Source organism: Erpetoichthys calabaricus, chromosome 14 (assembly GCF_900747795.2).
Source record: "Erpetoichthys calabaricus chromosome 14, fErpCal1.3, whole genome shotgun sequence".
Taxonomy (NCBI): domain Eukaryota; kingdom Metazoa; phylum Chordata; class Cladistia; order Polypteriformes; family Polypteridae; genus Erpetoichthys; species Erpetoichthys calabaricus.
Genome location: NC_041407.2, coordinates 41,943,732 through 41,971,205, shown reverse-complemented (window position 1 = coordinate 41,971,205; position 27,474 = coordinate 41,943,732). Strand labels below are relative to the sequence as shown.

The 27,474-nt window shown below is 36.3% G+C and overlaps 1 protein-coding gene across 7 annotated transcripts in view; it reads left to right on the top strand.

Moving 5' to 3' along the window:
• The window catches only part of macf1a (microtubule actin crosslinking factor 1a), a 976,441-nt gene that overhangs the window by 873,601 nt on the left and 75,366 nt on the right, over positions 1-27,474 (top strand). For all 7 annotated transcript variants that reach the window (XM_051936317.1, XM_051936316.1, XM_051936315.1 and 4 more), the window contains 8 exons: positions 428-583; positions 1,279-1,485; positions 15,503-15,622; positions 15,759-15,928; positions 22,762-22,921; positions 24,348-24,542; positions 24,671-24,799; positions 24,996-25,139. In XM_051936317.1, the coding sequence (XP_051792277.1) occupies positions 428-583; positions 1,279-1,485; positions 15,503-15,622; positions 15,759-15,928; positions 22,762-22,921; positions 24,348-24,542; positions 24,671-24,799; positions 24,996-25,139 (1,281 nt within the window). The remainder of the gene's footprint in view (positions 1-427; positions 584-1,278; positions 1,486-15,502; positions 15,623-15,758; positions 15,929-22,761; positions 22,922-24,347; positions 24,543-24,670; positions 24,800-24,995; positions 25,140-27,474) is intronic.

Genomic DNA, 27,474 nt, shown 5'->3' with positions numbered 1-27,474 from the left:
CATAACAGTTTTAATTGCGCCCCCCTAACGTTTTTTTGAAAGGAGCCGACTAATACCAATTTGTTCTTTTTTTAATTAATGATATATCATAGAAGGTATTTTATTATACCTTCTTAACTTTTATCGACATTTATCTAACTATATTTATTTTTCTAGTATCAAAATGCAGTTTAAGTTAATTTGTTTTGGTTTCAATAGATGTATTTTTCATATTTTCAATTCTTGTTTTCTTTTTTTCACATCTTCGCACCCCCCTTTTTGTTACTTCACGCCCCCCTAGGGGGGCCTGCCCCACAGATTGAGAACCACTGTCTTAAACGAATGGTGGACCACAAGGTTCTTGATAAATTTAAGGTTCTGTCTATAGTTTAACAGGTGCATTACAGCTTTTGGATACTTTACTTTTGTTTCATTCTATCTCAAACAGGACAAGTTGGAAGAGGCTCTCTGTCTTGCTACTGAGTTCCAGAGCTCTTTACAGGACTTTATAAACTGGCTTACTCAAGCTGAACAAAATTTGAACTTGTGTCAACCTCCCAGTTTTATACAGGAAACTGTGTTATTACAGGTTGATGAACATAAGGTGAGAAAAGTAAAGGGGAACTGAGAAAAGTTCTGCTTCAGACTATGGCACATTACATTACTTATCCAGTGATTTTCATTAGCCTTCATCTGCATAATCTTAGTCAGTGGCACACTGCTGTGAAGGGCAGTCACGTAGTCTGACATACCCTGCAGCTCACTCCAACTAGTCTGTAACTCAGGTTTTGTTTTGTCTTTAGTCATAGGGGTGGACTCATTGTATGTGAGAGCTGACAACCATATGAATGCTCACACAGAAGTACAATGTATATAATGGAGAAATTAGAAATAAGGAACATGAGTGATTTGGACCTCACGAACAGAAATGAAGCTCATCTGTCTGTGTCATATTTTATGTACCATGACGGAATGGAGAAAAAAAAGTCAAAGATTACAGTAGCTAATAACCCTTCATACACCTCTAGCTCCATCAGGCAACACTCTATTAGCTGCCAGAAAAAGGGGCAAGCTTCACTGTGCAAGTCATTAAATGTGACATGGGCAATGATTTTTTGGTCACTTATACTGACATGGTCCTATTACAAGATCAGTAACTGTGGTCGACAAACCTTGACATACCCAAGACTAGAAGTTGTGTAATTTGACATTGGTTTCGGTCCCAGTGGGTCTTATTTGTCACCTTTGTTATCTTATCTCTTTTGTTAGTTCATATCCTTATTTCTCTTTTCCTGCTAGGGATTTGTTAATGAAGTTAACACTCATCGTGACCAGATTATGTGTCTTGACAAAATGGGGTCTCATCTGAAGTTTATCAGTCAGAAGCAGGATGTGGTACTGATTAGGAACCTTCTGATGAGCATGCAGTCCAGATGGGAGAAGGTTGTGCAGCGCTCCCTAGAAAGAGGCCGCAGTCTAGATGAGGCCCGCAAGAGAGGCAAACAAGTAAGTTTTTTCAATTGGTTGCTTTATTTTTTTCCAGTTTTCATTGAGTAACACACGTTTGTTTGAAATGTGTTATTTAATTGAAAAAAAAAAAAATATTAATTAAGGGTTCCGGGTAAGGGCAAAAGTGACCTTAGCAGAAGCATTTGACACAGCATGTTTATTTTAAATACTGTAATCTTTACAGGAAAATTTTTTGTAGCAAGTTGCTAATGGCCATTTAAGTATTAAAAATAGTGTAGAAACCAAAAATGTAAATACTCTAGATTTCTGGCTTCACCCAAAAGATTTGTATTCTACATTAATTAGTGACTTACAGTATACCATGTACATTGCACTCTGTAAGAGTGTAGCATCCCAACTTGGTTTGGTTCTTTCCTTGAACCCAGTGCTGCAGGAATATGCTACAGCTCCAATGAATTTGAACTGGGATTATAAATGTTATAAAAAGTTATTTTTTTAACTAATTATTTAAAAAGCCCAGACAAGAAGTGGTAGTTGAGTGATATCATTATTAGCACTAATATTTCACAGTTTCAAACTAAGGCTCCCAGCCTGCTTACAGCATGAAGTTTGCACATTTTTTCCCAAGGTTTTCTTGGATTATCTCTGATTTTTCACAGTGTCCCAAAGATGTGGATGCTAGGTTTACTTGCCAGTTGAATGTATGTAGGGATGAGTGTGGCCTGCAGTAAACTACTGTCCTCTGGAAGGAGTGGTTCTTGTCTTAAGCCCGGTGTTGCAGTAATAGTCTATAGTGACTTATAATGCTGTAATTAAATATTTAAATATAGAACTTATTCCTGCATTTCATGTTTTAAGAGAGACTGTTGCTACTTTTATTATTTTCTCTAATAACTATTCGGATGTAAAATGCATTTAACATGTATGTGGATTAAGGTTTCCATTCATTGTCATATCATTATAGATTTTTTTAAGCCAAATTTTAGTTTTTAGCCAAAGGCAAAACTAAGTGAAAAATACTGGTGATTAATCCTGAAAATGAAAGTGCATTAAATATTTTCATAGTACTTTTGATTTATGATTAAAATGATGAACACATTTAATGTCTACGTGTAATGGAATGCTTCACTCAAAAATTATTTTTTTTTTAATACATTGCTTACTCAGTAAGGTTTATAGTGATCGCTAAGAAAACATTTTTTATCTCATTTTTTTGTGGGGAACGGAAATAACATTTATGACCTACATTTTCATTCATTGGTCAAGAGCCTTGTCTTCAATTTAAAAGATCAACCTTCATTTTCCAGAAGTATTTATTTTCTAATATTTCAGGAAAAAAATGCATGTGTTTGCATATTGTGAGCATACAACTTGATGACATGACATGGGAATAATACCTCATGAATACCAGGAGTTTTCTCATTGCTGTTCTTGATATTGTCAGTGTGGCCACATGACAAACAACCGGGAAAAATGACAGATAGAACTATATATTCTCAAAGGAACATATTAATATTTTGTGATATATTATGTCTACAGTAATCACTCAAAAACACAATGTTATGTTAAGCTGGTATGAGCTGGTGTCATGAGTCGTGTGCATGAACGTGCATTGTAAAGGACATTATATTGAATGCGATCAGTCAAACTAACATATTAGGTTACAGTCTTCTCTGGGTCAAAAAGTTGCAAAAAAAAAGTCACAGAAAAGGACATATCCTTCTGGAGCAGAGAAAAGAAAATGGAAGATGGGGGAAAAACATCAAGATAAAGGTTAGTTACATGACGAATTTCAGCATTTCACCATAATCACATGTTAAATAGCATTATTCAGTTCAGTCAAGGTATGTTAGTTAGCTAGTTGGTGGGTGAGGGGGAAGAATTCATGACAAGGATGTAAACGTGTATGTGTCGTCGTAAAATCAATGTATGCCATAGACCCATTTTCTAAACACAATGAACATTTTTATATATATATATATATATATATATATATATATATATATATATATATATATATATATATATATAATTTATATAATTTTACAAAAGATGTGTCCATTTAGAATGGCATCAACTATGTCAACTAACCGTGGCAACCCTACTTCTCGGGGTGTAACGTTACGTGACAAGACGCTTGGTTTGGGTCACATTGTGATTGAGTGAATATAAATAAGCTTTAACCAAAAGTAACATTTTTGAAGTATTCCAGCTTCAAAATAATACATTCAAAGATAAACTATTCAACATAAAATCAAGATATATTTGATTTTTATATAGTGAAAATGACACAGAATCAGTGTTTAATACTTTTAAATCCATAGCGTGAGAAAAGTGGAATCAGGCGTCATTGAAAAAACAGCACAACATGTGTTGCTGCAGTGTGGTGTGGAAAGCCATAGGAGTAAATATGAAAAGTCACTGGAGTCCAAATCGTTAGAAAAATTATTGAGTATGTAAAATGTTTACCTATTAATGCATTAGGTGGTTAAAATACAAACTTGTATGAATTATGTAATAGGTATTTATATATATTTATATATATTTAATATACTATGTGCTATACTGTATATATGTTATTTATAAATAGCCAGGAAAGAGAGATTCTAAAGTGAAAGTGTAATATTGAGGTAAGATGAAGAAATAAGAATATCTGAAAAAAAGAAGTAAATGCATTAAATTTTACTTTGGAATTTCTTTGCACGTCTGTACAGTTTTCATAATTATTCAGCTTAATATTTTATTCTTGAACAGTTATTGTAATGTTGTTACAGGTTCATCATTTCATTTTATGTTATTATTTAAGTATTTATTTGATTTTGTCTTTGTTTTGGGTTGCATTTTTTATTTGTAAAATAAGTTATTTTATTTCATTTGAAGTTGTTCATTGTTCTGCACTTTTACATGTTCAAAATCTTTTAACAAAAAGCAATTAAAGTGTTTAACATGTTTACGGTAAATGCATGACCTACTAGTTTATTTGGTTACTTTCCAACACACCATATTTAGTATACAACTAATCACTGTACTGTACTCAAAGTACTGTATCTCTTTAAATAGGGATTTTCATCCCAGTGCTCAGGCCCCCTAGACAGTCCAACTTTTTGCTCTATTCTAACTCTCTTCTACAACACAGCCAAGCAATCAGTAATACTGAACAGCTGCTCCAGGTGTACTGAGAGTTAGGATAAAACAAAAAGTTGAACTGCCTAGAGGAGCCTGAAGATTGGGTTAGGAAACCTTCACGTTGGATATTAAAGTGCACATAACACAAGACCACTTTGGTGAGTTTAATACCTTTTAAGATTAAAATCCACAGAAGATGAAAACATGCTAGGCTGGCATTGATATATTGTAAGCAACAGTTACAACTAATAAAAGTGATAATAGGTGTGTTAAATCTATAGTAGGTGTGCGAATGATCAAGCATTGGCAATAGTAGTTTTGGCAGCACCAAGGCGTTGGGGGGGCCCCCCAATCTCGTTCTGCTTAGGGCCCCATAAAGGCTTGGGCCAGCTCTGACTCTAGATGCCACAGCAAGACATGTGAAGAGAATCGGAATATGTTAGTAACAGTCAACTGCAACACTCAGTGGCAATAGATGTGACCACCTATCCTTGCTTATAGTTACAGAGAAAGAGGTTTTCCATGTACATTTATCTAATAGGAACAATCCCTCAACCTGTACCAAAATGTCTTCATGCAAAGGGCTCATTGTCGACACTGGAGGGGGTAGACAACAACTGTTTGTTTTGAATTCCTTAGAGTGCTCTACCACATATGTAACTATGGCAGATTGCTTAAAAAATAGGAGTGCAATTACTCCTAAATCTATACGATCTACTTAGCAATATGACGACTGGCTGCTTTTGGGTTCACTGGTTAAATGAGCTGAGGCAGTTAAAGTGTAACTTTTATCCAGTCTTGGACTTTAAAATAACGTCAAGTCAATGCAGAAATGCCAATTATATTTTTTTAGTTATGGTAGTTTTATTTTGTTTGTCGTGGGATGACCTGCAAATTATAATCATGGAAAAATGAAGGAAAAATATTGGGAAGTTAAAGCAAGGCTAAGCCATCTACAATATTATATGTCAAAAAGAGGATCTTAAAATTATCTGTAAGAGTACCTGAAGGTGAGCTGCCATCACCAGAAGCCATCACTTTAGGTAGAAAATGAGTCAGAAGTCTAAAAGAACTATATTTCTGCCTAGTTTTATGAGGTGTACTGCCATATGCTCACCTTGTGATTTAACACATATCCCTTAAAAGAGTTTTTAAAACTTTTTTAATTTTGCAACTAGTTGATCTTAGAAACACATTTGAAACTTGCCTTACAACATTCAGCTTGGAACATGCCTCGTAGTATGCATCTTGCATTAGTATTTAACACTCCTCTTTCCTCAAGAATGCTTAATCTTTTGTTTTGCTTGTATGCTCCTAAACAGACAGAGGTCCTAGTCAGTAATCGCTGTCTTTGATGTAGCCTACTTTACACAGCAACACTTCACCGTTATCCACTAAAGTGCATATGTCAGGGTGCTTAGATGACACTCTAGTTAGACATATTAGAGATTATTTTTTATACTGTTATTTTTATACTATACTGATGTTTCCATATTTATAAAATATATTTCCGTAGCTAGACATTCTGCGTTTGAGTTTAAAAATAATATAATTGCCAGCTTTGAAATCTGCCACTTGATCGTCCACGTTGATATAACAATGCTTTCTTTTTTTGCATGGTCTCCATGGTTATGCACATTAGAAGCTTTCTATTTAATCATGGAGCATTAATAATCCTGCCCACCTTTCTGAGAAATTTGGATGTGTATCACATGGGTGCCTTTGTTGGTTAATACTGAAGAAAAGATAATTAACAAGGACATAACAACACTACCTAAATGAAAATAAAAACCCTGTCTTTGTAGAATTGATTTTGACTGTTATTTGCCCATATTCTTAAAATAAATAGACTATTGTGAATGTGTTTAAGTACAAAGTAATCTCTCTTCTTGAAGAACACTATTGTAATTTTGTGGAGACAAAGTCACACAAGTCTGTGTTATTCACGATGACATCATCATCTAATTATTCATAGTTAAGCACCTCACAGACTGTGTTTATGCTTTGATCATCTTGCACAAGATGCGAAGTGAACCACAAAACAAACAAATTAGATGGCTCCCTACATCATATGTTCCTGCTTACTTAGCTACAAGATTATAGCAAAGAAAAAGTCTGACAACTGCAATATTTACAACAAACCAGAAAAAGAAAATAATTCATTCACCTATCATTTTTTTCAGAGTGAATTCAGCCTAAAAGTAGGACAGAGATAAATTTGCAAAAATAAATTTTGAACAGAACATAAAATTTTATTAAATGCTTGATCAAATAAATAGTCCTTTACTTTTAATTTAAAGTAAGTGTAGTGATTTATGTTTTGTAATTTTGAACAGGAGCAAGCTTGAGTGTTTTGGAAGATGGTTGTTGCATGTGTTTGCTGCACACACATTGCATTTGTAAGCTTTAACATGTGACTGCCTTTAATTAGATTAGATTAAATAAACTTTATAAATCCCAAGAGGAAAATCACTTTGCAGGGACATGAGTAGTTACTAAATTCAACATACATACAAAGCAATATTATTCATGTATGGCTTTAATACTTAATATTTTTTTTTTTTTTTTTGAAGAAAAAATCTAATATCAAGCTTGTGAAAAATACCCATTAGACCAAATTCTTGATAGAACACTATTCCAGTATTACTACCTTGTCAGTACTTACCTGAGTTTGCCCAATCACCTTTTCATTTATCATGGGGCATTTGCCATTTTCTAGTCTTAAGGCATTAATGCAGTATGTAAAATACCTCTCTATTATAAAAAAAAAAAATCCTGGAAAGCAAAAGCAAGGCTACGATACGTGATCTTCTCGGAAGACATTTAAAAGACCCGCGAGACAAAAGAGACTTGCCACATAGCGTCTCGTGGGGACCGTAAACATGAGACTTGGTGCCAAGAGATTGTCCCAGGGCCGTCTCGCAGGGACATGGAACATGAGATTCTTGCAAGACACACTACAAAAGATATCATATAAGAACACACCCATCAAAAAACACTCAGTCATGTAAAAGCACATAGTACACACAGATCATGTGCTCTCAGCACATATAAAGCGTATAAGGACAATACGGAGAAAAGAGACCCAAAGGCGTTGGAGAGAATAAAAGGCAGATAAGAGATTATGAAAGCAATGGAATTCGAAAGGCTCAAACAAATGATGGCGCGATACACATGCAGACAAAGGTACAGAATATAAAAGCAGTAAAATTTGAAAGTATTGTAGCGTCCCAGCCAGGTTGAGGGCTTTTTGGTTTTAAGTGACTGTTCGGTCCGATTGAGGGAGGGCAGAGTACAGCACGGAGGACTGATAGCGGGGTATTGATTGATGCGGTAAGAGGGGGCGTTGGAGGGGGTTCTAGAAAGTTGTGTTTGGGGTTAAGAAGTCGGCGATTGTTCAAGTAAAACTTTTGTGACACTTTATCATGTCAGTCGCTACTGTATCAAAGAAAAGATAGAAAAGATCGCATTACCACAAACAAAAGGTGATTAATCTTCAGAACCAGGTGTAATTGAAAAAATAGCAGGACAAATCGAGGTCAGAAATAAAAGGCAAAGAGTAGACAACAAAGTCTTTTCGCATTCGCATCATTCAATGCACAAAACATGGATTTACACAATAATGGACCATACGCTATGAGAATCTGTGGTCCCAGAACAGTTAAAGCAATGACAAGTTAAATTTCAAAGAATACACAATTCGGTCAGGTGTATATTGATGATCATGGAGAAGCAATGCAAATTTTAACACATAAAAAGAAAGGTAATGTATATATTTCACGAATAACATTACACACCAAAGGAGATCATGATATGCCATTCGTATTAAAATGTTTACAGTTTACCGTGAGAATAGCTTTTGCTATGACAATTAATAAATCACAGGGACAAACATTAGAAAAAGTTGGATTATTTATTAGAGAAACAGAAACAATATTCACTCATAGGCAGTTATGCGTTGCATTGTCACAATGTGTCTTCAAAAAATATTGTTTTAATGAAGCTTTAAAGTAAAAGTGCAAATAATGAAATTGAAACAATTCCAAAGAAAAAAAAAATTTAAATTGTATATCCGATTAACCAAACACAGGGGTTGGCGAAATTTGCCCCCTAGTTTCTAAAATAAAAGTATTACTTGAGTCATTATATTCTGTATATTGTATAACTGTAAGCATCCTTGTACATTGGTGTGCAAATGTTATTAGATTTTAGCTGTTTTATTCTTTGTAGTACTTCTCTCTCTGTAAATTCCAAATCATTAAGTATTTCTTTATTATTCTCTGTAGCTAGTGAGAGTCTTTGTGACTATTTTACAAGTAAATACTTATGAAAAATATGATTTAAGAGCATTTGTTTTCTTTCCTGCCTTTCCCCTCATATAGTTCTAAATTTCACTTCCTTGTTTCAGTATTTTATATTTTAGCAGTAATAGAACATTAAACACAGTATTGTTAGTGTAAGCTAAACTTGCATAAATCAATTTTGACATTATTTTGGTTTCCTCTGTCAACGTAATTTCAGGGCAATGTATAATTTAAATTAAGTTCATTATGGTTCAGTACAAACTATATTACTTTCTGTCCTTGCATATTAGTAAACTTGCAGTTTTGTTGACCTCTCTTTACAATGTAATAAATGACTTGCTGGTTTTAGAGAGCTTGCATTTTTATTAACCCAAGTTGATTCCTTTTCACATTCATGGTTTACAGCTATTTGACAGCTGATGTATATGATTATTCATTTCTAAGCTCAGATTTGAGGTTGTTATAATGTAAATGAACCTTTAAAACAGTCATACTATTTGATTTTGTCCTAGATATACCGTCTTTTTCCGAAAATAAGACATCCCCCGAAAATAAGCCCTATCGAGATTTTCGGAACTTTTTGTAATATAAGCCCTCCCCCGAAAATAAGCCCTAGTTAAAATAATGTGAAAAAAAGAATTCGTTAAAAAATGCTGTTGATGTATTAAGTATGTTTAGCTTCCCTAATACTCGTATTTCAGAGAAATGTTTGAAATAAAATATTCCGAGAAATTCATTGTTTACCTCTACAGTTCATTTCAAATTAATTCTTGGAATTTATCTTAAAAATACAACATAAGGCAGCATGAATACATAAATATTGTGTCCGCTCTGCTCTGCTGTGTTGTACTGCGTCGCGCGTATTGCAGAGTATGGTCGAATGAGGTGGGGAGGGGGGTGGAGGGGGGCATGCATATGCGGAATGCGACGGAACGCGTCGTTGGCGCACACTATAAATAATTGTTCGTTAAGGCAGCAGTCTACATTGAGCGACAGTGCAGATACAACGTTTGTTCATTTCAGTCTTGTAAGTCTGATTATTTCCTCATACGTCATTTTATTTTTTTTGTAAAACCAGGCTTACAGGAAGTTGTGAATTGGGTACAAAATTCATGGGACAATATAACTGATAGTTGTGTTTCCAATGCACTACGAACAGGCTACTTAGACAAGAAGTATTCATTTAACGATAGCTATATTGCAAGACATGAGAGATTCGGGCCAATGATTCAACAGGAAATGGATTTGGAGGAAAATCAGAACAGAATTCAGAATTTGATTTATGACGATGTTCCAGAAGAAGATGACATGACTGTAATTGAATAAATTTTAATTTCTGTATTCTGCGTAAAAAAAATAAATATTAAATAAAAATATATAAATATACTTTTATTTTTGTCCTCCCCCGAAAATAAGCCCTAGTGCGTATTTTGGACCAAAAAAGAAAGTAAGACAGTGTCTTATTTTCGGAAAAAGACGGTAGTTCTAAATAACACATTTATTGGCAAAAGAGCAAGAAAAAGAAATTAAAATTTTATCAAATTGTAATCTTACTGGTTTTATTAATAGGAGAGATACTTTAATTCTGATGAATAACATCATTGGTGATAATCCACTCTAAAGTGTGATACTGAATGTTGCAATCACTGAGGGACTCTCAAACTGCCAGAAAAGGAATTGTTTTAATGATTCCATTCCAACCCAGTGGAATCAGTTTTACAAAGGTGTTTTTTTCCATAAAAGCACAGCAATATAAAAAAGTACCTCAAAAGATAAAATTGTACTCCTACTTTTGCAGAATTATCAGAGATGGACTCTATAGTATATTCTCCTTAGCTTTTAATTTTTTGCCAGGCTCAACAACTGTCTATACCTAGGTTATCAGGAATGAGACCATCTCTTAGACCTAGTCCTTTGCATAAATCTAAGCAGAGTACCTTCTACTTTGCTAGCTGAAAGTGAACTGATCATCTGGGATTCTTTCCCTCTTTTATAGTAGTTCATGGAACTAGCAGAGCACTCTCTATCAGTCACCTCACTAGGATGAGTAGTTCCCTATGGAGATCCAGTTCCGTGCTGGACCGTTTTCTCTGTAAATTTTTCAAGTCCTAGTCTGAAAATAAGTAAAAACATGTTTTCACTGTGACAGTGTATAGGACCATCCACAATTTTGAGATGTTCCACAGAACAGAGAGAAACTTTTGCTGAGGCTGCATTTCTACGTTTACAATATATGAGTGCTTTAGCCATCCAGTAAAATAACTTAATAATGATTATTGTTGACTAGCCAACCCGCGGCATAGCATACGCCACATAATTATGTATTGATGGGTGAACACGTCCTGAACGACACAGTTGTCCAAATGGGGTGGGTTTGTGGATACCACTGTGAGTGAATGAAAAGATGGACCTCTGGAGAGAGCAACATACAATTGTCCGTGACTGAAAGCGGGATCGTCTGTGACGATGGATGCCACGCTGGTGAAAGTTACTTCATCGGTAGGGATAAGTTTCAGCACTTGTTCATTAAGGTGTAGCGAGTCTTCGTTGTTGACACTTAATATAGCTTGCGTACTGAGTTGTTCCGGAGTCACAGTTGAGAAACACTTTTTTAATGTCTTTTAAGCACAGGGAAAAAAATTAACATGTGAAACATCCGTAATGTAATAAGCCACCAAGAAAAGTAACATTGCAATAATGCACGCTATGATCCGATCGCTGTAAACAGAAGTGAAAACAAAATCGAGCCCGGTGCATTCTTTAACTGCCTTGTAGCGCAGTGGTAGTGTTGCTGCTTTGCAGTAAGGAGACTGTGGAAGATTTTGGGTTCGCTTCCCGGTTTCTCCCTGTGTGGATAGCGCTTTGAATACAGAAAACACCGGTATATCAATGTAATGAAGTATTCTTATTCTTATGCGTCTAGCGCTCGCTCGCTCTCTCTCACGCGCGCCTGTATGTGTGTATGTGTCGCTCGCTCTCTCTCTCTCTCTCGCTCGCTTGCTGCACGTGTTCCTGCAGGCATACCAGTAAGTGAATGAAAAGATGGAACTCTGGAGAGAGCAACATACAACTGTCCGTGACTGAAAACTGGTTTTGGCAGATACATGCACATCTTTTTGAAAGTTTGGCCCTGTGCCTTATTAATTGTCATCGCAAAGGCAAATCTAACAGGAAATTGTCTTCGTGTTAAAGTAAAAGGCAAATTATCCGCGACAAACTGTTTTACACGCTGCATACCAACCCGCGGCATAGTATACGCCGAATAATCACGCCGCTTTTTTAATGTTTTTTAAGCAGAGGGAAAAAATGAACATTTGCAAAATTCGTAAAGCTGCTTTCAGTAAGTACAATGCACACGCATTTAATTTGTCGGCCACTTTTTGCCAGCCGTCTTTTCTGGTTTGGGCTGCTTATGCAGTGTTACTGCTTGTGCATATTAAATCTTGAAATCCTTCGAGTAACTAATTAACTAACTAACACCCACCCACCCAGCTTGTGAGAACAAAATGCGCCCGTTCTTTCATCATTTTGTTGCAGCCTATCAAAGACTTGCTGATCATGTTTTCTAGACTCAATATACATTGACTTTTCACTCAGCGCGGGGGCGCGCATTCATCTCGGATTATTACATCCTGCTAGACTAATCTGCTAGACGGCTGCGTTTGAAAAACCGACTTATCCCTGATGGGTTTCACCGGCATTAATGGTTAGGAATCTGGTTGGAACAAAACCCTGCATCCACAGGGGTTCACCAGGACCGAGTTTGGGAAACACTGCTGAACACAGACGAAACCGACTCAGGTGAGGAGTGGGGGCGGGCAAAGTGGTTGCAGCTATTGATTATTCAGTGTTGTTTGCCTGGGTGTCTGATCTGCTTGACAGGATCATAAATAAAAGGAAAACAATGTGAAGGCAATCTCACAGGTGATCCTGTGGTATAGCGGGTCCACAGCTCCCCTTCAAAAGGCTATTTTTAAATAAATAATCATCGCACTCACAGCGTAGCGAGGGGCGTGGAAGTGTGGCTGAAACGGTTTCCGGGTGGAGTTGTGCTGCGGGCATTTCTCCCCTGTGCAGTGTGCGAGCGAGTGAGTGAGGAGAGAAAGCCGGTACGTTAGAGTGAGCGAGGGCAGGCTCGAAGGCAATGTGTTCCTGTGGTATAGCAGGTCCATAGCTCCCCTTCAAAAGTCCATTTTTAATCAGGCGACTGACAGTAGTGGAGTCAGGCATAGAGAAGGTCAGCTGCTGAGAGAGCGTCTCAACTGTTGCAGTGCCTGCATCGGTGAAGCAGGTGAGACGCTAATGAAAAAGAGGCACAGGGCTTATTGGTTTTTAAAGACTGCTTCCTTCATTGTGTTTTAACCTCAGGTTTAAAGGATTGCGCAGCTCTCTCTCTCTCGCGCTGCCTGTGTGTGTGCCTCTGTCTCTCTGTGGCGCTGCCTGTGTGTGTGCGCGCGTCTCTCTCTCTCGGGCTGCCTGTGTGTGCCTCTGTCTCTCTCTGGCACTGCCTGTGTGTGTGCACGGCTCTCTCTCTCTCGCACTGCCTGTGTGTGTGTGCTTTTGTCTCTCAGGTTCCACTGAGGTTGACTAATGAAAAGTCAACGTGGCTCAGAGCTGCATGTGGATTGTGGCACAGACAAACAGAAATGACAGCATGTTTTCCGAGGTGTCGCGTCCGAGTTGATGGGCGTGGCTGTGCAAGTTTTCGTCATATCCAATGGTCTTAGAGTTGGTGGCCGTGGCTCCTTCCTGCATGCTTTCATAGGTGTCTTGCCCGCTCTGGCGGCGGCTTAGAGAATCTATATATGGCTCCTTCCTGCGTGCTTTCATGGGTGTCGTGCTGCTCTGGCGGCGGCTTAGAGAATTATATATATAGATTCAGACTTGGAATATAGGCTAAACCAGAATGTCAGTAATACAGGTAGGTTTGATGTATTTTTAATGTCTCATATTAGAACCTCAAAATATGCAGTATCATCTAAAGTTTTATTCAAAGATTATAATTAAGAATCACTTTAAGTCTTACTCTTTGCCAGCCAATTTGTAATTTATAAAAATAGGTAAAACCATCAGGAGACTCTTCAACTTAAGGAGCAGTTAAACATATGTCTAAGCTATTTTTAATTAGGAAAAAGATACTATATTTTGTGGATAAAGTAATTTAATTAACTAGAGAGATGTTATTTTCTAATGAACCAATGCTTGACTGACAAAATTCCAGAATTATTTAATATGGAAGATGTTTTTTTTTTTTCTTTTTCCATTTTTTGTTCTTGGTCTTTATGTAACAAATGATTTAAGGAGATGCTTTTAGATGCCATCTATCTGCATAAGAAAGAAGATTAGAGAAATAATATATACTTAACAATGTATAATTAGTTAAAGAAGATAAACAATAGACAAACTAAAACCACAGATTTTGATCTTTGAAGTCAGGCAGTATGATTATATATTACGATTGTCAGACTAGTTCCCTGTTGAAAGTATGGTTATTTTTTTTTTATTTGACTCTGTGCCACTTAGGTTCTCTTTATTTGTAGTGGTCTAGTTAACTATGTAATTTTATTAGTTGACTTTGCTTCAAGATCCCTATGGTAATCATCTAAAATGTGGAGAATTATAAAATTGCAGTAAAAAAAATTGCAGGGTTTAACATATTACATATTTTAGCTATCGGTAGGACCCAATTGGTTTTTACCGACACCATCTTCCTTCATTACTGACATAATTGTATTCCTTGAACACCCTCTTTTTACATTGTAATGTGAAAATGAAGCAGTAATGAATATTTTGTAACCAGTACAAATTATGTACAGTTTAATGTTAATTATTAACTGGCCCTAATGTTGGCTAGTTTAATGTGTTGTAAAGACAATGTTGCAGTAAAGAACAGTGTGGTTACACTACAGCAACTGTAAATAAATCTCAGTGTATATATATTAATGCCAAAAAAGTAAGGTCATTCACTCTGCAGTGTCAAAAAAAATGGTAGGTTATATTTTGTTTTAGCATTAAGAGAAAGTTTCCAAACCTTATCTATTATGTAAAAAAAAAAGCTGGCAACTCCTTATCTAGAGTTAAAGGTATGCATACTTAAGATTGGAGAAAAAGCACAGCTTGCAAAGTCATGTGGTAAAGATATCCATGAGGTTTACAGTGTGAGAGCAACCTGGTATGTTTCAGCACAGTTGCTAAGACAAACACACAACCTTCTAGCTTTAATAAAGTATTCCAGCAATGTCAACTGATATTAAGACGTAGCAATAGATTAGAGCTGCCTCTTTTATTCACAATATTTTACCAGTACACAGTCAGCTTCCAAAGCTTTGCCATGTGTTCATATGCAGAGATGGTAGTAGTGGTTGTATTTTTGATTTCAAATGAAATCCTAAATAAAAATGAGCTCTAATTTATAATATGCATCTAGATAATTCTCCAGTGTTAAAAAAACTGCTTGTTGTACTTGGTTAATATGGTTTTCTCCCTAGTGACTTAAGTTTGTAATATGGTGAACAAATTCCATACTCCTTCACATGGATCACATTGATTTATACTTTATGTAATTAGTACTAAAAACTTGCTCATATTCCTTAGGATAACAGTCTTACCGTCTGTATCTCTAGTTTAGTGAAACCTGGCGGAAGCTTGTTGACTGGCTAGAAGAAGCAGAGAAACAATTGGATTCAGAGCTTGAGATCTCTAATGACCCAGACAAAATCAAGCTACAGCTGACTAAGCATAAGGTATTACAATTCAGTAACAATTGGAGTGCGTGTTTTTGCTGTGATATTTAAAAGATTAGACTCAGTAACACAACTCCTAATATTTAACAAAATTGTTTCTCTAGTGTCTCTGTGGTTTTCTTCTCTGTTCCTGTAGGAGTTTCAAAAAATATTGGGAGCAAAGCAACCAGTATATGACACAACAGTTCGAAGTTGTCGCTCCATGAAAGAAAAGGCCCCCCTTTCAGATGATCTGCCGAAATTGGACAATTTACTTGGAGAAGTCCGAGACAAGTGGGATACTGTATGTGGAAAATCAGTTGAGAGGTAGGATGGATATAATTACTTCAATTAAATGGACAAGCACCTTTTTGCTGCATAAGATTTTGCTCCTGACATATTTTTCCCACCAAGCTTGAAGAATGTTAGTGCTTTCACAATTTTTATCTATATTAGAACAATAGGATATTACTAACATGATCTGATCATTGAGCCCAACAAAGTTTGTCAATCCTATATCTCCAAAAAATGACCTCAGTTTGATTTTGAAGTCCTCATAATTCCAACTCTCTACCACACTAGTAGGTAATCTTTTTCCATGTGTATATCACACAAGTCAAGCTTAAGAGAGAGGGAAAATATATGTATATATATACAGTGGTGTGAAAAACTATTTGCCCCCTTCCTGATTTCTTATTCTTTTGCATGTTTGTCACACAAAATGTTTCTGATCATCAAACACATTTAACCATTAGTCAAATATAACACAAGTAAACACAAAATGCAGTTTGTAAATGGTGGTTTTTATTATTTAGGGAGAAAAAAAAATCCAAACCTACATGGCCCTGTGTGAAAAAGTAATTGCCCCCTGAACCTAATAACTGGTTGGGCCACCCTTAGCAGCAATAACTGCAATCAAGCGTTTGCGATAACTTGCAATGAGTCTTTTACAGCGCTCTGGAGGAATTTTGGCCCACTCATCTTTACAAAATTGTTGTAATTCAGCTTTATTTGAGGGTTTTCTAGCATGAACCGCCTTTTAAGGTCATGCCATAGCATCTCAATTGGATTCAGGTCAGGACTTTGACTAGGCCACTCCAAAGTCTTCATTTTGTTTTTCTTCAGCCATTCAGAGGTGGATTTGCTGGTGTGTTTTGGGTCATTGTCCTGTTGCAGCACCCAAGATCGCTTCAGCTTGAGTTGACGAACAGATGGCCGGACATTCTCCTTCAGGATTTTTTGGTAGACAGTAGAATTCATGGTTCCATCTATCACAGCAAGCCTTCCAGGTCCTGAAGCAGCAAAACAACCCCAGACCATCACACTACCACCACCATATTTTACTGTTGGTATGATGTTCTTTTTCTGAAATGCTGTGTTCCTTTTACGCCAGATGTAACGGGACATTTGCCTTCCAAAAAGTTCAACTTTTGTCTCATCAGTCCACAAGGTATTTTTCCAAAAGTCTTGGCAATCATTGAGCTGTTTCTTAGCAAAATTGAGACGAGCCCTAATGTTCTTTTTGCTTAACAGTGGTTTGCGTCTTGGAAATCTGCCATGCAGGCCGTTTTTGCCCAGTCTCTTTCTTATGGTGGAGTCGTGAACACTGACCTTAATTGAGGCAAGTGAGGCCTGCAGTTCTTTAGACGTTGTCCTGGGGTCTTTTGTGACCTCTCGGATGAGTCGTCTCTGCGCTCTTGGGGTAATTTTGGTCGGCCGGCCACTCCTGGGAAGGTTCACCACTGTTCCATGTTTTTGCCATTTGTGGATAATGGCTCTCACTGTGGTTCGCTGGAGTCCCAAAGCTTTAGAAATGGCTTTATAACCTTTACCAGACTGATAGATCTGAATTACTTCTGTTCTCATTTGTTCCTGAATTTCTTTGGATCTTGGCATGATGTCTAGCTTTTGAGGTGCTTTTGGTCTACTTCTCTGTGTCAGGCAGCTCCTATTTAAGTGATTTCTTGATTGAAACAGGTGTGGCAGTAATCAGGCCTGGAGGTGGCTACGGAAATTGAACTCCGGTGTGATACACCACAGTTAGGTTGTTTTTTAACAAGGGGGCAATTACTTTTTCACACAGGGCCATGTAGGTTTGGATTTTTTTTCTCCCTAAATAATAAAAACCATCATTTAAAAACTGCATTTTGTGTTTACTTGTGTTATATTTGACTAATGGTTAAATGTGTTTGATGATCAGAAACATTTTGTGTGACAAACATGCAAAAGAATAAGAAATCAGGAAGGGGGCAAATAGTTTTTCACACCACTGTATATATATATATATATATATATATATATATATATATATATATATATATATATATATACAGTGATCCCTTGCTATATCACGCTTCGACTTTCGCGGCTTCACTCTATTGCGATTTTTTCTCATACACGCTTACGCCACTACGCATGCGCTTTCTGAGAACTTTTATCTAAGCCCCACGATGGCTCCTAAACGTGCTGCTTTTTCTAAGCCTTCTGACAATGAAACTAAGCGCCGGAGGAAGATGCTTACCATCCAGGAGAAGGTGAAACTCTTGGATATGATCAAAGATGGCAATACCCTACAAAAGCCTCCTCACGCATATGAAAAGACAGCACCAGCAACTGCCTATCAGGATGTTCTTCATCCGCACACCCAGACACCCACTGCCTACTTCTAGTACTCCTTCAGCGGAAGAAGACAACGACGCACCTGCTGAAGATACTGCACCACCTTGTCACGCTTGGGTCACAGATTTGCACAGAAACACAGGAGGTTGTAGAAAAAAAAATAACTTTATTCAAAGCACTGCAAACAAACATTTGTCTCTTTTCAAAAGTTTAAACGTGCTCCATGACAAGTCAGAAATGACAGTTCCGCCAGGAGCAGAGAATGTCTGAGAGAGAGAGAGAAACAAAACAACCAATTCCAAAGCTACGAGGCACTGCACAATACTTTTAAGTAAGCGGAGTACCGCGTGAGAGGTTTATCGCGCAGTATAGCGCAAGTAAGAAGGGTAAGGAGCAATGTGAAGGTAGACTGTCAGCTGTTTCAGGGGTTTTCCCAGGGGCGTCTATGTCCTCTGAGAGTGTGATCAGCGCTCCAGCTTACAACCTGAAGACTTTCCTACTGAGCTTGTGCCTTCATAGGTTAGTGGTTGTGTGTAAGAACTGTGTGTGTGTGTAATTAAATGTACAGTACAATAATAATAATAATATGATATTTGTAACGTCTAATGTGTCTTATTTTCTTTTATTTTGTCTAATATATTGGGTAATACGAGTGTAATGGTGAGTAAAGGGTGTTATTTCATGTCTAGAGGGCTCTAATAATGTTAAAAAATGTATTTAGAAAGTCGTAAATAGGTTTTCTATACTCTAACTGCGAAAATATTCGATTTATAAATAAAGAATCCTACTTAGCGAAAATTCATTTATCGCAGTAGAGTCTGGAACGGATTAACTGTGATAAACGAGGTTTCACTGTATACTATATATATATATATATATATATATATATATATATATATATACAGTAATCCCTCCTCCATCGCGGGGGTTGCGTTCCAGAGCCACCCGCAAAATAAGAAAATCCGCGAAGTAGAAACCATATGTTTATATGGTTTTTTTTATATTGTCATGCTTGTGTCACAGATTTGCGCAGAAACACAGGAGGTTGTAGAGAGACAGGAACGTTGTTCAAACACTGCAAACAAACATTTGTCTCTTTTTCAAAAGTTTAAACTGTGCTCCATGACAAGACAGAGATGACAGTTCTGTCTCACAATTAAAAGAATGCAAACATATCTTCCTCTTCAAAGGAGTGCGTGTCAGGAGCACAGAATGTCACATAGATAGAGAAAACAATCTCTAGCAAACAAATCAATAGGGCTGTTGAAGGCGGCAGCTCACACCACCTCCGTCAGGAGCAGGGAGAGAGAGAGAGACAGAGTTTGTTTTTCAGTCAAAAATCAATACGTGCCCTTCGAGCTTTTAAGTATGCGAAGCACTGTGCAGCATGTCGTTTCAGGAAGCAGCTGCACAAAAGATAGCAATGTGAAGATAATCTTTCAGCATTTTTAGACGAGCGTCCGTATCGTCTAGGTGTGCGAACAGCCCCCCTGCTCAATCCCCATACGTCACGATCACAGATAGCGCAAGAGAGAGAGAAAAGTAAGCAATCTAGCTTCTCAGCCATCTGCCAATAGCGTCCCTTGTATGAAATCAACTGGGCAAACCAACTGAGGAAGCATGTACCAGAAATTAAAAGACCCATTGTCCGCAGAAATCCGCAAACCAGCAAAAAATCCGTGATATATATTTAAATATGCTTACATATAAAATCCGCGATGGAGTGAAGCCGTGAAAGGCGAAGCGCGATATAGCGAGGGATCACTGTATATATATATATATATATATATATATATATAAATATTAAATCAAACAACAACCCTCAAACACACATACGAATGGCAGATTTAGGTACCGAAGAGCTGCTGCTGTCAATAACAGTTTTGTCTAGATGTACATTTAAAGGCATTAACATTTGAATACAGCAGGTCCAGTTCGTTGTGTCCACAGAAGGGACATGCTGTTAGAAATTTGTTTCATTCAGATATGCTTCGGTGAAGTCACCAGTGTTCAGAATGACTCATCTTTACAGTGTTAATAACAGAGTTGAATCATTTCTGTTGTTGAGTTTTAAAAAAAAAAAGTTAGCAATATGATGCCACCTCCTCCTAGGCTGTAATGTGGACAAATTCAGCCAGCATTTCAAAGTCTAGATCACACACACTACTTTAATTGTAATGTGCTCACTTCTTAAAGTTCCTCCTGTTTTTTTTCCACTATGCCTAATCGTATCAGATGTAACCCACCTACGACTAAATGGCATCTGAAATAAGAGATTTATTCCGATTCACTGCAATAACAAAAATACCGCATTACCTGAATGTTTCTTGATATATTTGGTCCAGATAATCCAGAATATTGTTTGTACAATTTATAAATTCAAAAATGATCAAGAAATAAAATAGAATAAAAAGGATTTAATGAGTGCCATATTTAATGTTAATCGTTTCTCAAAAGCTTTATTGGTAAGCTTATACTGTATATTTAATATTAAAGCAGAATTAAACTCATTGAAATTTACCTGCAACAACAATAATTTAGTTTCTTGTATAGCCCAAAATCAGACAAAGAATGCCTCCCTGAGCTTTAACAGGAGCTTTTTGTTTTGACAGTCCACCCAGCCTTGACTCTCTAAAAAGACAAAAATAAACTCTCAAAAAATACAACCTTGTAGGAAAAAAAATGGAATAAATCTTGCGATGGGCAATTCTAATAGAGACCCTCTTCCAGGAAGGTTGGGCTTGTAATAGATGTCACAAAACACAATACAAGTAATCCTCTTCACAGAGCTAGATGGCCAATAATTGCCACCTTAGAAAGACAATACTAGTACTAGTACAAAATACTTGTTTCTTGCACAGCCCTCCTTACCAACCAACAACTCTCAAGGCAAAATGCAAGAATTGATTATACCACTCATTAAATTCAGAACTATCACATACTGTATAAGGATACAGATTTATTCGAATACATCAAAAACAAAGTAGAAACTAATTAACATATATGAAAAACAAAAATATCTGTACATGGCTTAATTGTAGAACCACAGTCAGATTGTACAAAAGAAGTCAGAGATAACCCAGACAAAGTCAGAGTCCTGGAGACCCTGCCCAACTAGCCACAGCCCCCTACTGGCTATTCTACAGCTGAGTCAGTGCTAGGCTGGCCAATCCAAAGAGAGGACCCTTCTACCCTATGATTCCAGTGCTCCTTTATCTGAGATGACCTTTCCCATAGGCAGGCAAACAACCTGGCAGTAGAACTTGGCAGTACCAAGAAGAAAAACAGAATAGAGGAGGGTTAGTAACAGTTTATAAATAACATATTACTTATGTTTTAGTACTAATGACTAACAACCGAGATCCAATCAGCAGGTCTAGTCAGGGTATTCTAAAATGAAGTAGTTAGTCTTCGCCCTGAATTTAAAAGCTGAGACTGAAAGGGCAGGATTTCTTAAAGTAGTAGGCAGAAAATTCCACAGCTTTGGGAACAAATAAATAAATGCTCAACCTCACATTGTTATTTTGTTAATCCTTGGAATCATAAGCAGCTGACATCATGAGATCATAATATGTACTCTGCTTTGTAAGTGATAAGTTCAGATAAGTAAGCAGGGCCTTGGCTATTTAAGGCTTTATATGTTAAAAGGAGGATTTTAAAATCGGCACTAAACCTAACTGGGAGCCACTGTAAGTACTTGAGAACTGGAGTTATGTGTTCATACTTTATGGTTCTTGTAATAATTCTTACGGCAGCATTTTGAACAAAAATGATAATGTGCCAAGACAAAAAGCAGAAAGTTGGATGTGAGATTTATGTTCCCTATAAGAAATGTGTGCCAAAAAGATATAACAATTTCATTTGTGAGATTGTAGCATTTTTCTGTCATTTGTAAAAATGTCATTTTATAGGGGTTCATCACTTCAGATTCTTAAAAAAAAAAAAAAAAAAAAAATTTGGAGGAAAAAAAAAAATCAATATTGTCATCAAATATAGGTGCTTATGTAAAGTGAGGCTTGGTATACAGTTTTGTAAGAGTTCTTCCTATTCTGAAAAGAACATGTGGCATTTAGGGGCTTAGAGTTTAGGGGTGTATAATTGTAGCACACAGTGAAGAATGTTGAAACTTTGCCATTGAAATCAGTCACAAATGAGAAATTAGTTCATTGCAATAGGAAACATGAACACCACACCTATCAATGTAGTAGGTAAACATGAGGTGCAACTTAATGGGTCCATGTTCATTGTTAGGCTGAAAATCATCATGCACAGTGGCAGTGAAGCTGACAGAATGCTGTTCTTTTTTTATGAAAATCTTAATTCTTTTGTTTTTTGGATTTCAGTTCAATTTACATTTAAAGTTATTATATGATCATAGAAGTAATATTAAAATTAGGTTACAGTTGTGCTTAAATAGTATTTACACCACTAGTTATGTTAGTTTTTTTTTGCAGTCTGCTAAATAATAATCTTCAGGTAAACTCTTTCTTTAACTCTGAGTTCAGTCACCCAAGGTAATTTTAACGTTTTGTTGTTATCAGGCAGCACAAGCTAGAAGAGGCTCTCCTTTTCTCGGGCCAGTTTGCAGATGCTCTCCAAGCCCTCATTGATTGGCTGTGTCGTGTTGAACCACAACTAAGTGAAGATCAACAGGTTCATGGAGATTTGGACTTGGTTATCAACCTAATGGATGCTCATAAGGTTAGATTGGAAAGGGTCAGGGTTGAGTGACCAGTGATCCACTTATAACTATACATCTACATATAATATTTTATAAAATATCTTTAATTTTGTTCACATTAACAACATAAAATGTAAAGATTTAAATGCAATATTAGTTATGAGATGTAAAAAGTAATAGATTGTTATTTGTTATTATAATATAAACATTCTGCTACTTACAGTATTTCCAATGTACATCAAACATAAACAACAAAGAAATCTCTAATGTGGGTATACACTGCTTAAATACTTTTTGTTCACTTTTGACAGATGTTAAAAATATTCACTAAAGCGCCACAGTATTGTTCTTAATGTGTATTAAACCTCAATTGTGGAATTGTATGTTTTATTTTTATTTCTTTATTTAAAAAATGTGTTATTTGCTGACTTTGTATTATACAGATTAGGTCAGTTTATTTCCATATGACACTACTCTTACACATAGTAAAAAAGCTGTAGTGCTTATAAATCACATTTCTAGATAAATTAAAAAAAGACAGGGCAGTATCTTCAGAACTTTTATCAAAGTACAGTACACACTGTATCAAACATATACAGTATGTACTGTAATTTACAACTAACTTAAATATTCACAGCAGACCAAAGAAATCAAAGCTCTAGTTAGCAGTATACTTGGTCAAAATAAACCAGTGCATGGACCTTGGATATTTAAAACAAACAAATCAACATTGTGGGTGTTTTATCTGCAAATTTCAACTTATTATTTTGCTTTTTAATATATTACTAGATTCTTTTATTTTCCCTGTAATTTCCATAATATTTGTTAGCTCCTGTCTTCAGTGAAAACAGTGTCTTTAAATGTTTTTATATGTGTTTTTTTTTTCTCCGATATTCATTGATCATATTATGCTGACTACTTGCCAGCATAGCTTGACCAAAGAGCTGGGTTTTTATCTTATTTTTAAAATAGCTTAATGTAATTTGCCTGTCACATAATATGTTAAGTTAGCAGGCCTTTGATCTGAGTACTTGTTTATGTAATAAAATGTGTAATAGTTTTAGAACAGTTGAAGTTTACCCAGTTGTGGTTTGAAATTCCTGACATGTCATTGCCTCTGTAGAGTCTGAACATTCAGTCATGGCTCTGTGGGTTTTATCTTGTCGCTCTAGTTTAATCTTATATCCCAGGAATGTGTTTGTTAAACTGTCCCATTTTGTACAATAGTCTGAAAGACTGCCAACCCATCCATGGTTTGTTCCCGATTCTGCTAGGATATTTGGTGACACACTATGATCCCTTTTGTTGAAAAACCTATTATTATGTAACTTTATATCAGTTCATATTTTTATTTATTTACATTATTTTTAATTTATTCATCTACCAGGTTGGAATTATGTTTACTTCATGTGTGAAGTTTTTTTCTGTACTTTTTTTTTTAATCAGGTATTTCAGAAGGAGCTTGGAAAACGCACAAGCAGCATGCAAACATTGAAACGTTCAGCCCGTGAACTGATTGAGAGTGGTCGAGATGACACTACGTGGGTCAAGGTGCAGCTGCAGGAGCTAACCAATCGTTGGGATATTGTGTGCAAGTTGTCAGTCAGTAAGCAGAGTCGACTGGAACATGCTTTGGAACAAGTAAGTGTTGAATAGGAATAGATTAACTTTGGGATCATATTTTCTATTTCTCTGTCCATGATATAAAATTGCAATGTGATCATTTTATGAGCAAGTTTAAAAAAATGTTAATACGTTTTCTTTGATAGGCAGAGGAATTTAGGTCAGCAGTCAATCATCTTTTGGAGTGGTTGTCTGAGGCAGAGCAAACCTTGCGATTTAGGGGGGTGCTTCCTGATGAAGTTGAAACATTACAGAGTCTCATTAGCCTTCACAAGGTATATTTTTTTTTTTTTTGCATAAAAATTTTCCTGTGTTACACAGTGGTATATTATTGTCATTTTTAAAATAGCAATTAATAATTTAGATACTCTTTGCAAAAAAAGTAAACACACATTCTTAACTCTTATTTCATCTATTTTAGATGACTTTAAAGATGGTTGTCTTAACTTTGGCTGCCTTATTGTTTTGTAGGAATTTATGACAAAAGTGGAGGAAAAGCGGATAGATTTTAATGCAGCTGTGGAAATGGGAGAAGCAATTCTTGTAATGTGCCACCATGATTCTATTACCACAATCAAACACTGGATTACTATTATCAGAGCACGGTTTGAGGAGGTGAGACATTCCTAGTGGACAGAAACACATACGTATAAACGTAATTCCATAAATTAAGGGTCTGCTTCACAGATTGCAAAGTCCAAACTAAATTTTACTCCAAATGTCATAATAAAACTAGAGGAGTAGGAATATTGATGTATAAAGATATTTCCTTTGTCTTGTCTGAACTAATCTCTAAATATGTGTTTTGTTATTTTATTGTAGAAGGGAAAATTACATACTGAATTGATTTTGGCTAATGCATTCATTCATTATCAGGGCAACGGTGAAGTTACAGTACATCTAACTTGTCTTTTTTCTATTTAACTTGTGTCTCTTCAAACCTATTTTGGCAGCCAGGACCTGAAAATAGATTTTGGGTAGATAATGGGCACATAAACCTTAAAGGAATAATCCACACCAAAATATATATAAAAAACCTGCCTCGATTCAAAAATCTCTCCTATGAGTTTTGGATTTCCTGTTTATGTATGTGCTGATAATCCAGGAAGCAACTAACAGTATTTTAGCAAAAAAGCATTTGTTCAGCATATATTGAGCTAGTGACTGGATCAAAGACTTGTGGATTTTGAATAATATCAGATTAAAAAATTTTATTGGCCATCACTAAAAAAGTACATTGATATCATTTTTGGGTGGAGTATTTCCTTTAATGTAAATAAAATGTAAGACTTTACATACAGGATGAAATAATATTGGACATGTTATTCTCCTTGAATATAAAATTCAAAGAGGCCATTAAAAAGATTTATTTTGATGCAAGTACATGTCAACATTTACAAATTGAAGCTTAACTACTATGATCTCTTTCTACATAATCCTGTGGACTGTCAGATCCTTGAAAATATATGTGTTTTGTCAGATGCTGTACTTGGCAGATGAAACTTAATATAAAAAAGCAGGGTTTCACATACAGTGTAATCGCCGACCCCTTACCCAGACCGGCCACTACACTACCAAGACTATTCCTTGGATAACCTTAGGCTTCTTTATCTAGTAACAAGCCATACTACTTATAAGTTGTACTTTTTCCCCACATGACGAAATAACCAGCAAACAATAGACAGGAATGTAAAATCAAACACAGATACTGTATATTGTAAATGATAAAGACAAACAAATATTCAATAATGTAAATATGTGCGCACAAAACACCACTATCCCAATGACACCAGTGACTAATTATTATTTAAAACACAAATATGCAAATATTTACAAAGAACCTTCCCTTGCCCCTAAACACTAACTGAACAAACACAGATGAAATGATAAAGGGCGGTTGAAATGAAAATGATAGATGAGTCCAAAAGTTAATAAAGTCTGGCAAACATTGGATATTGGCTGGTGTGAAATCATGCTTCCTCCCGACAATACAAAAAAAACGACCTCACCGTAAGTGTCCTCAGCAGTGGTTGGCAAAAGTCCAAACCCCGGGGTGTCTTGGTGCTGGCTGTTGTGATAATAATCCGGATCCTGAAGAAGCAAGTAATGGACTGGTATGATGATCAGAAATTAATTGAAATATGCATAAATGATTCTTCCTCTCTCTCTCCTCGCCTCTTTTTTACCTTTTGCTCCATTCGTTTAAATACAGAATAACCCAGATGTAACTGGTGAATTCAACAGGTGATTTCCGCCTCGGGGCTACGGTCTCTCTCCATCATCCTTCCCCTTTTCACTTACGGGGACAACAGTTACTGATACACATATAATGGACAGTAAACGGGACGATTGAAACGAAACGCAATTCAGCACAAACACAGAATATACTTATCATTATGTAGCCCCACTACAACAGGATGCTCAGTATTCAACAAAGTAACATAATTAGCCTTTTGAGAGGAACATAGGAATCCTAGTTGACTCACCACTGTCAACAATTGGACAGTGTATAATAAAAATAGTGCAAGTTAATAGAATGGTAGTTTATATAACATAGTGTGTCAAATAAATTTGTACAAATCATGTGAATTTATTCTTAAGCTGCACGAAACACTTTAGAGTCCAGGGGCCTCATGTATAACGGCGTGCGTAAAACTCACACTATAACATGGCGTAAGCACAAAGTCGGGAATGTGCGTACGCAAAGAAAAATCCAGATGCAGGAATCCGTACGTACGCAAACTTTCATGTTCTTCCGCTACATAAATCCCGATCAGCGTGAAAAGTAACACACGTGCATGCGCCTTCTGTCCCGCCCCAACTCCTCCCAGAATTTCACCTCTTTGAATATGCAAATCAATATAAATAGCCTTCTGTGAAAAGACAAAGGGAAAAGCATGGGGGAAAATATAAGAATTTCAGCAAATATCAAGTGGAGGCAAAGGAAAAA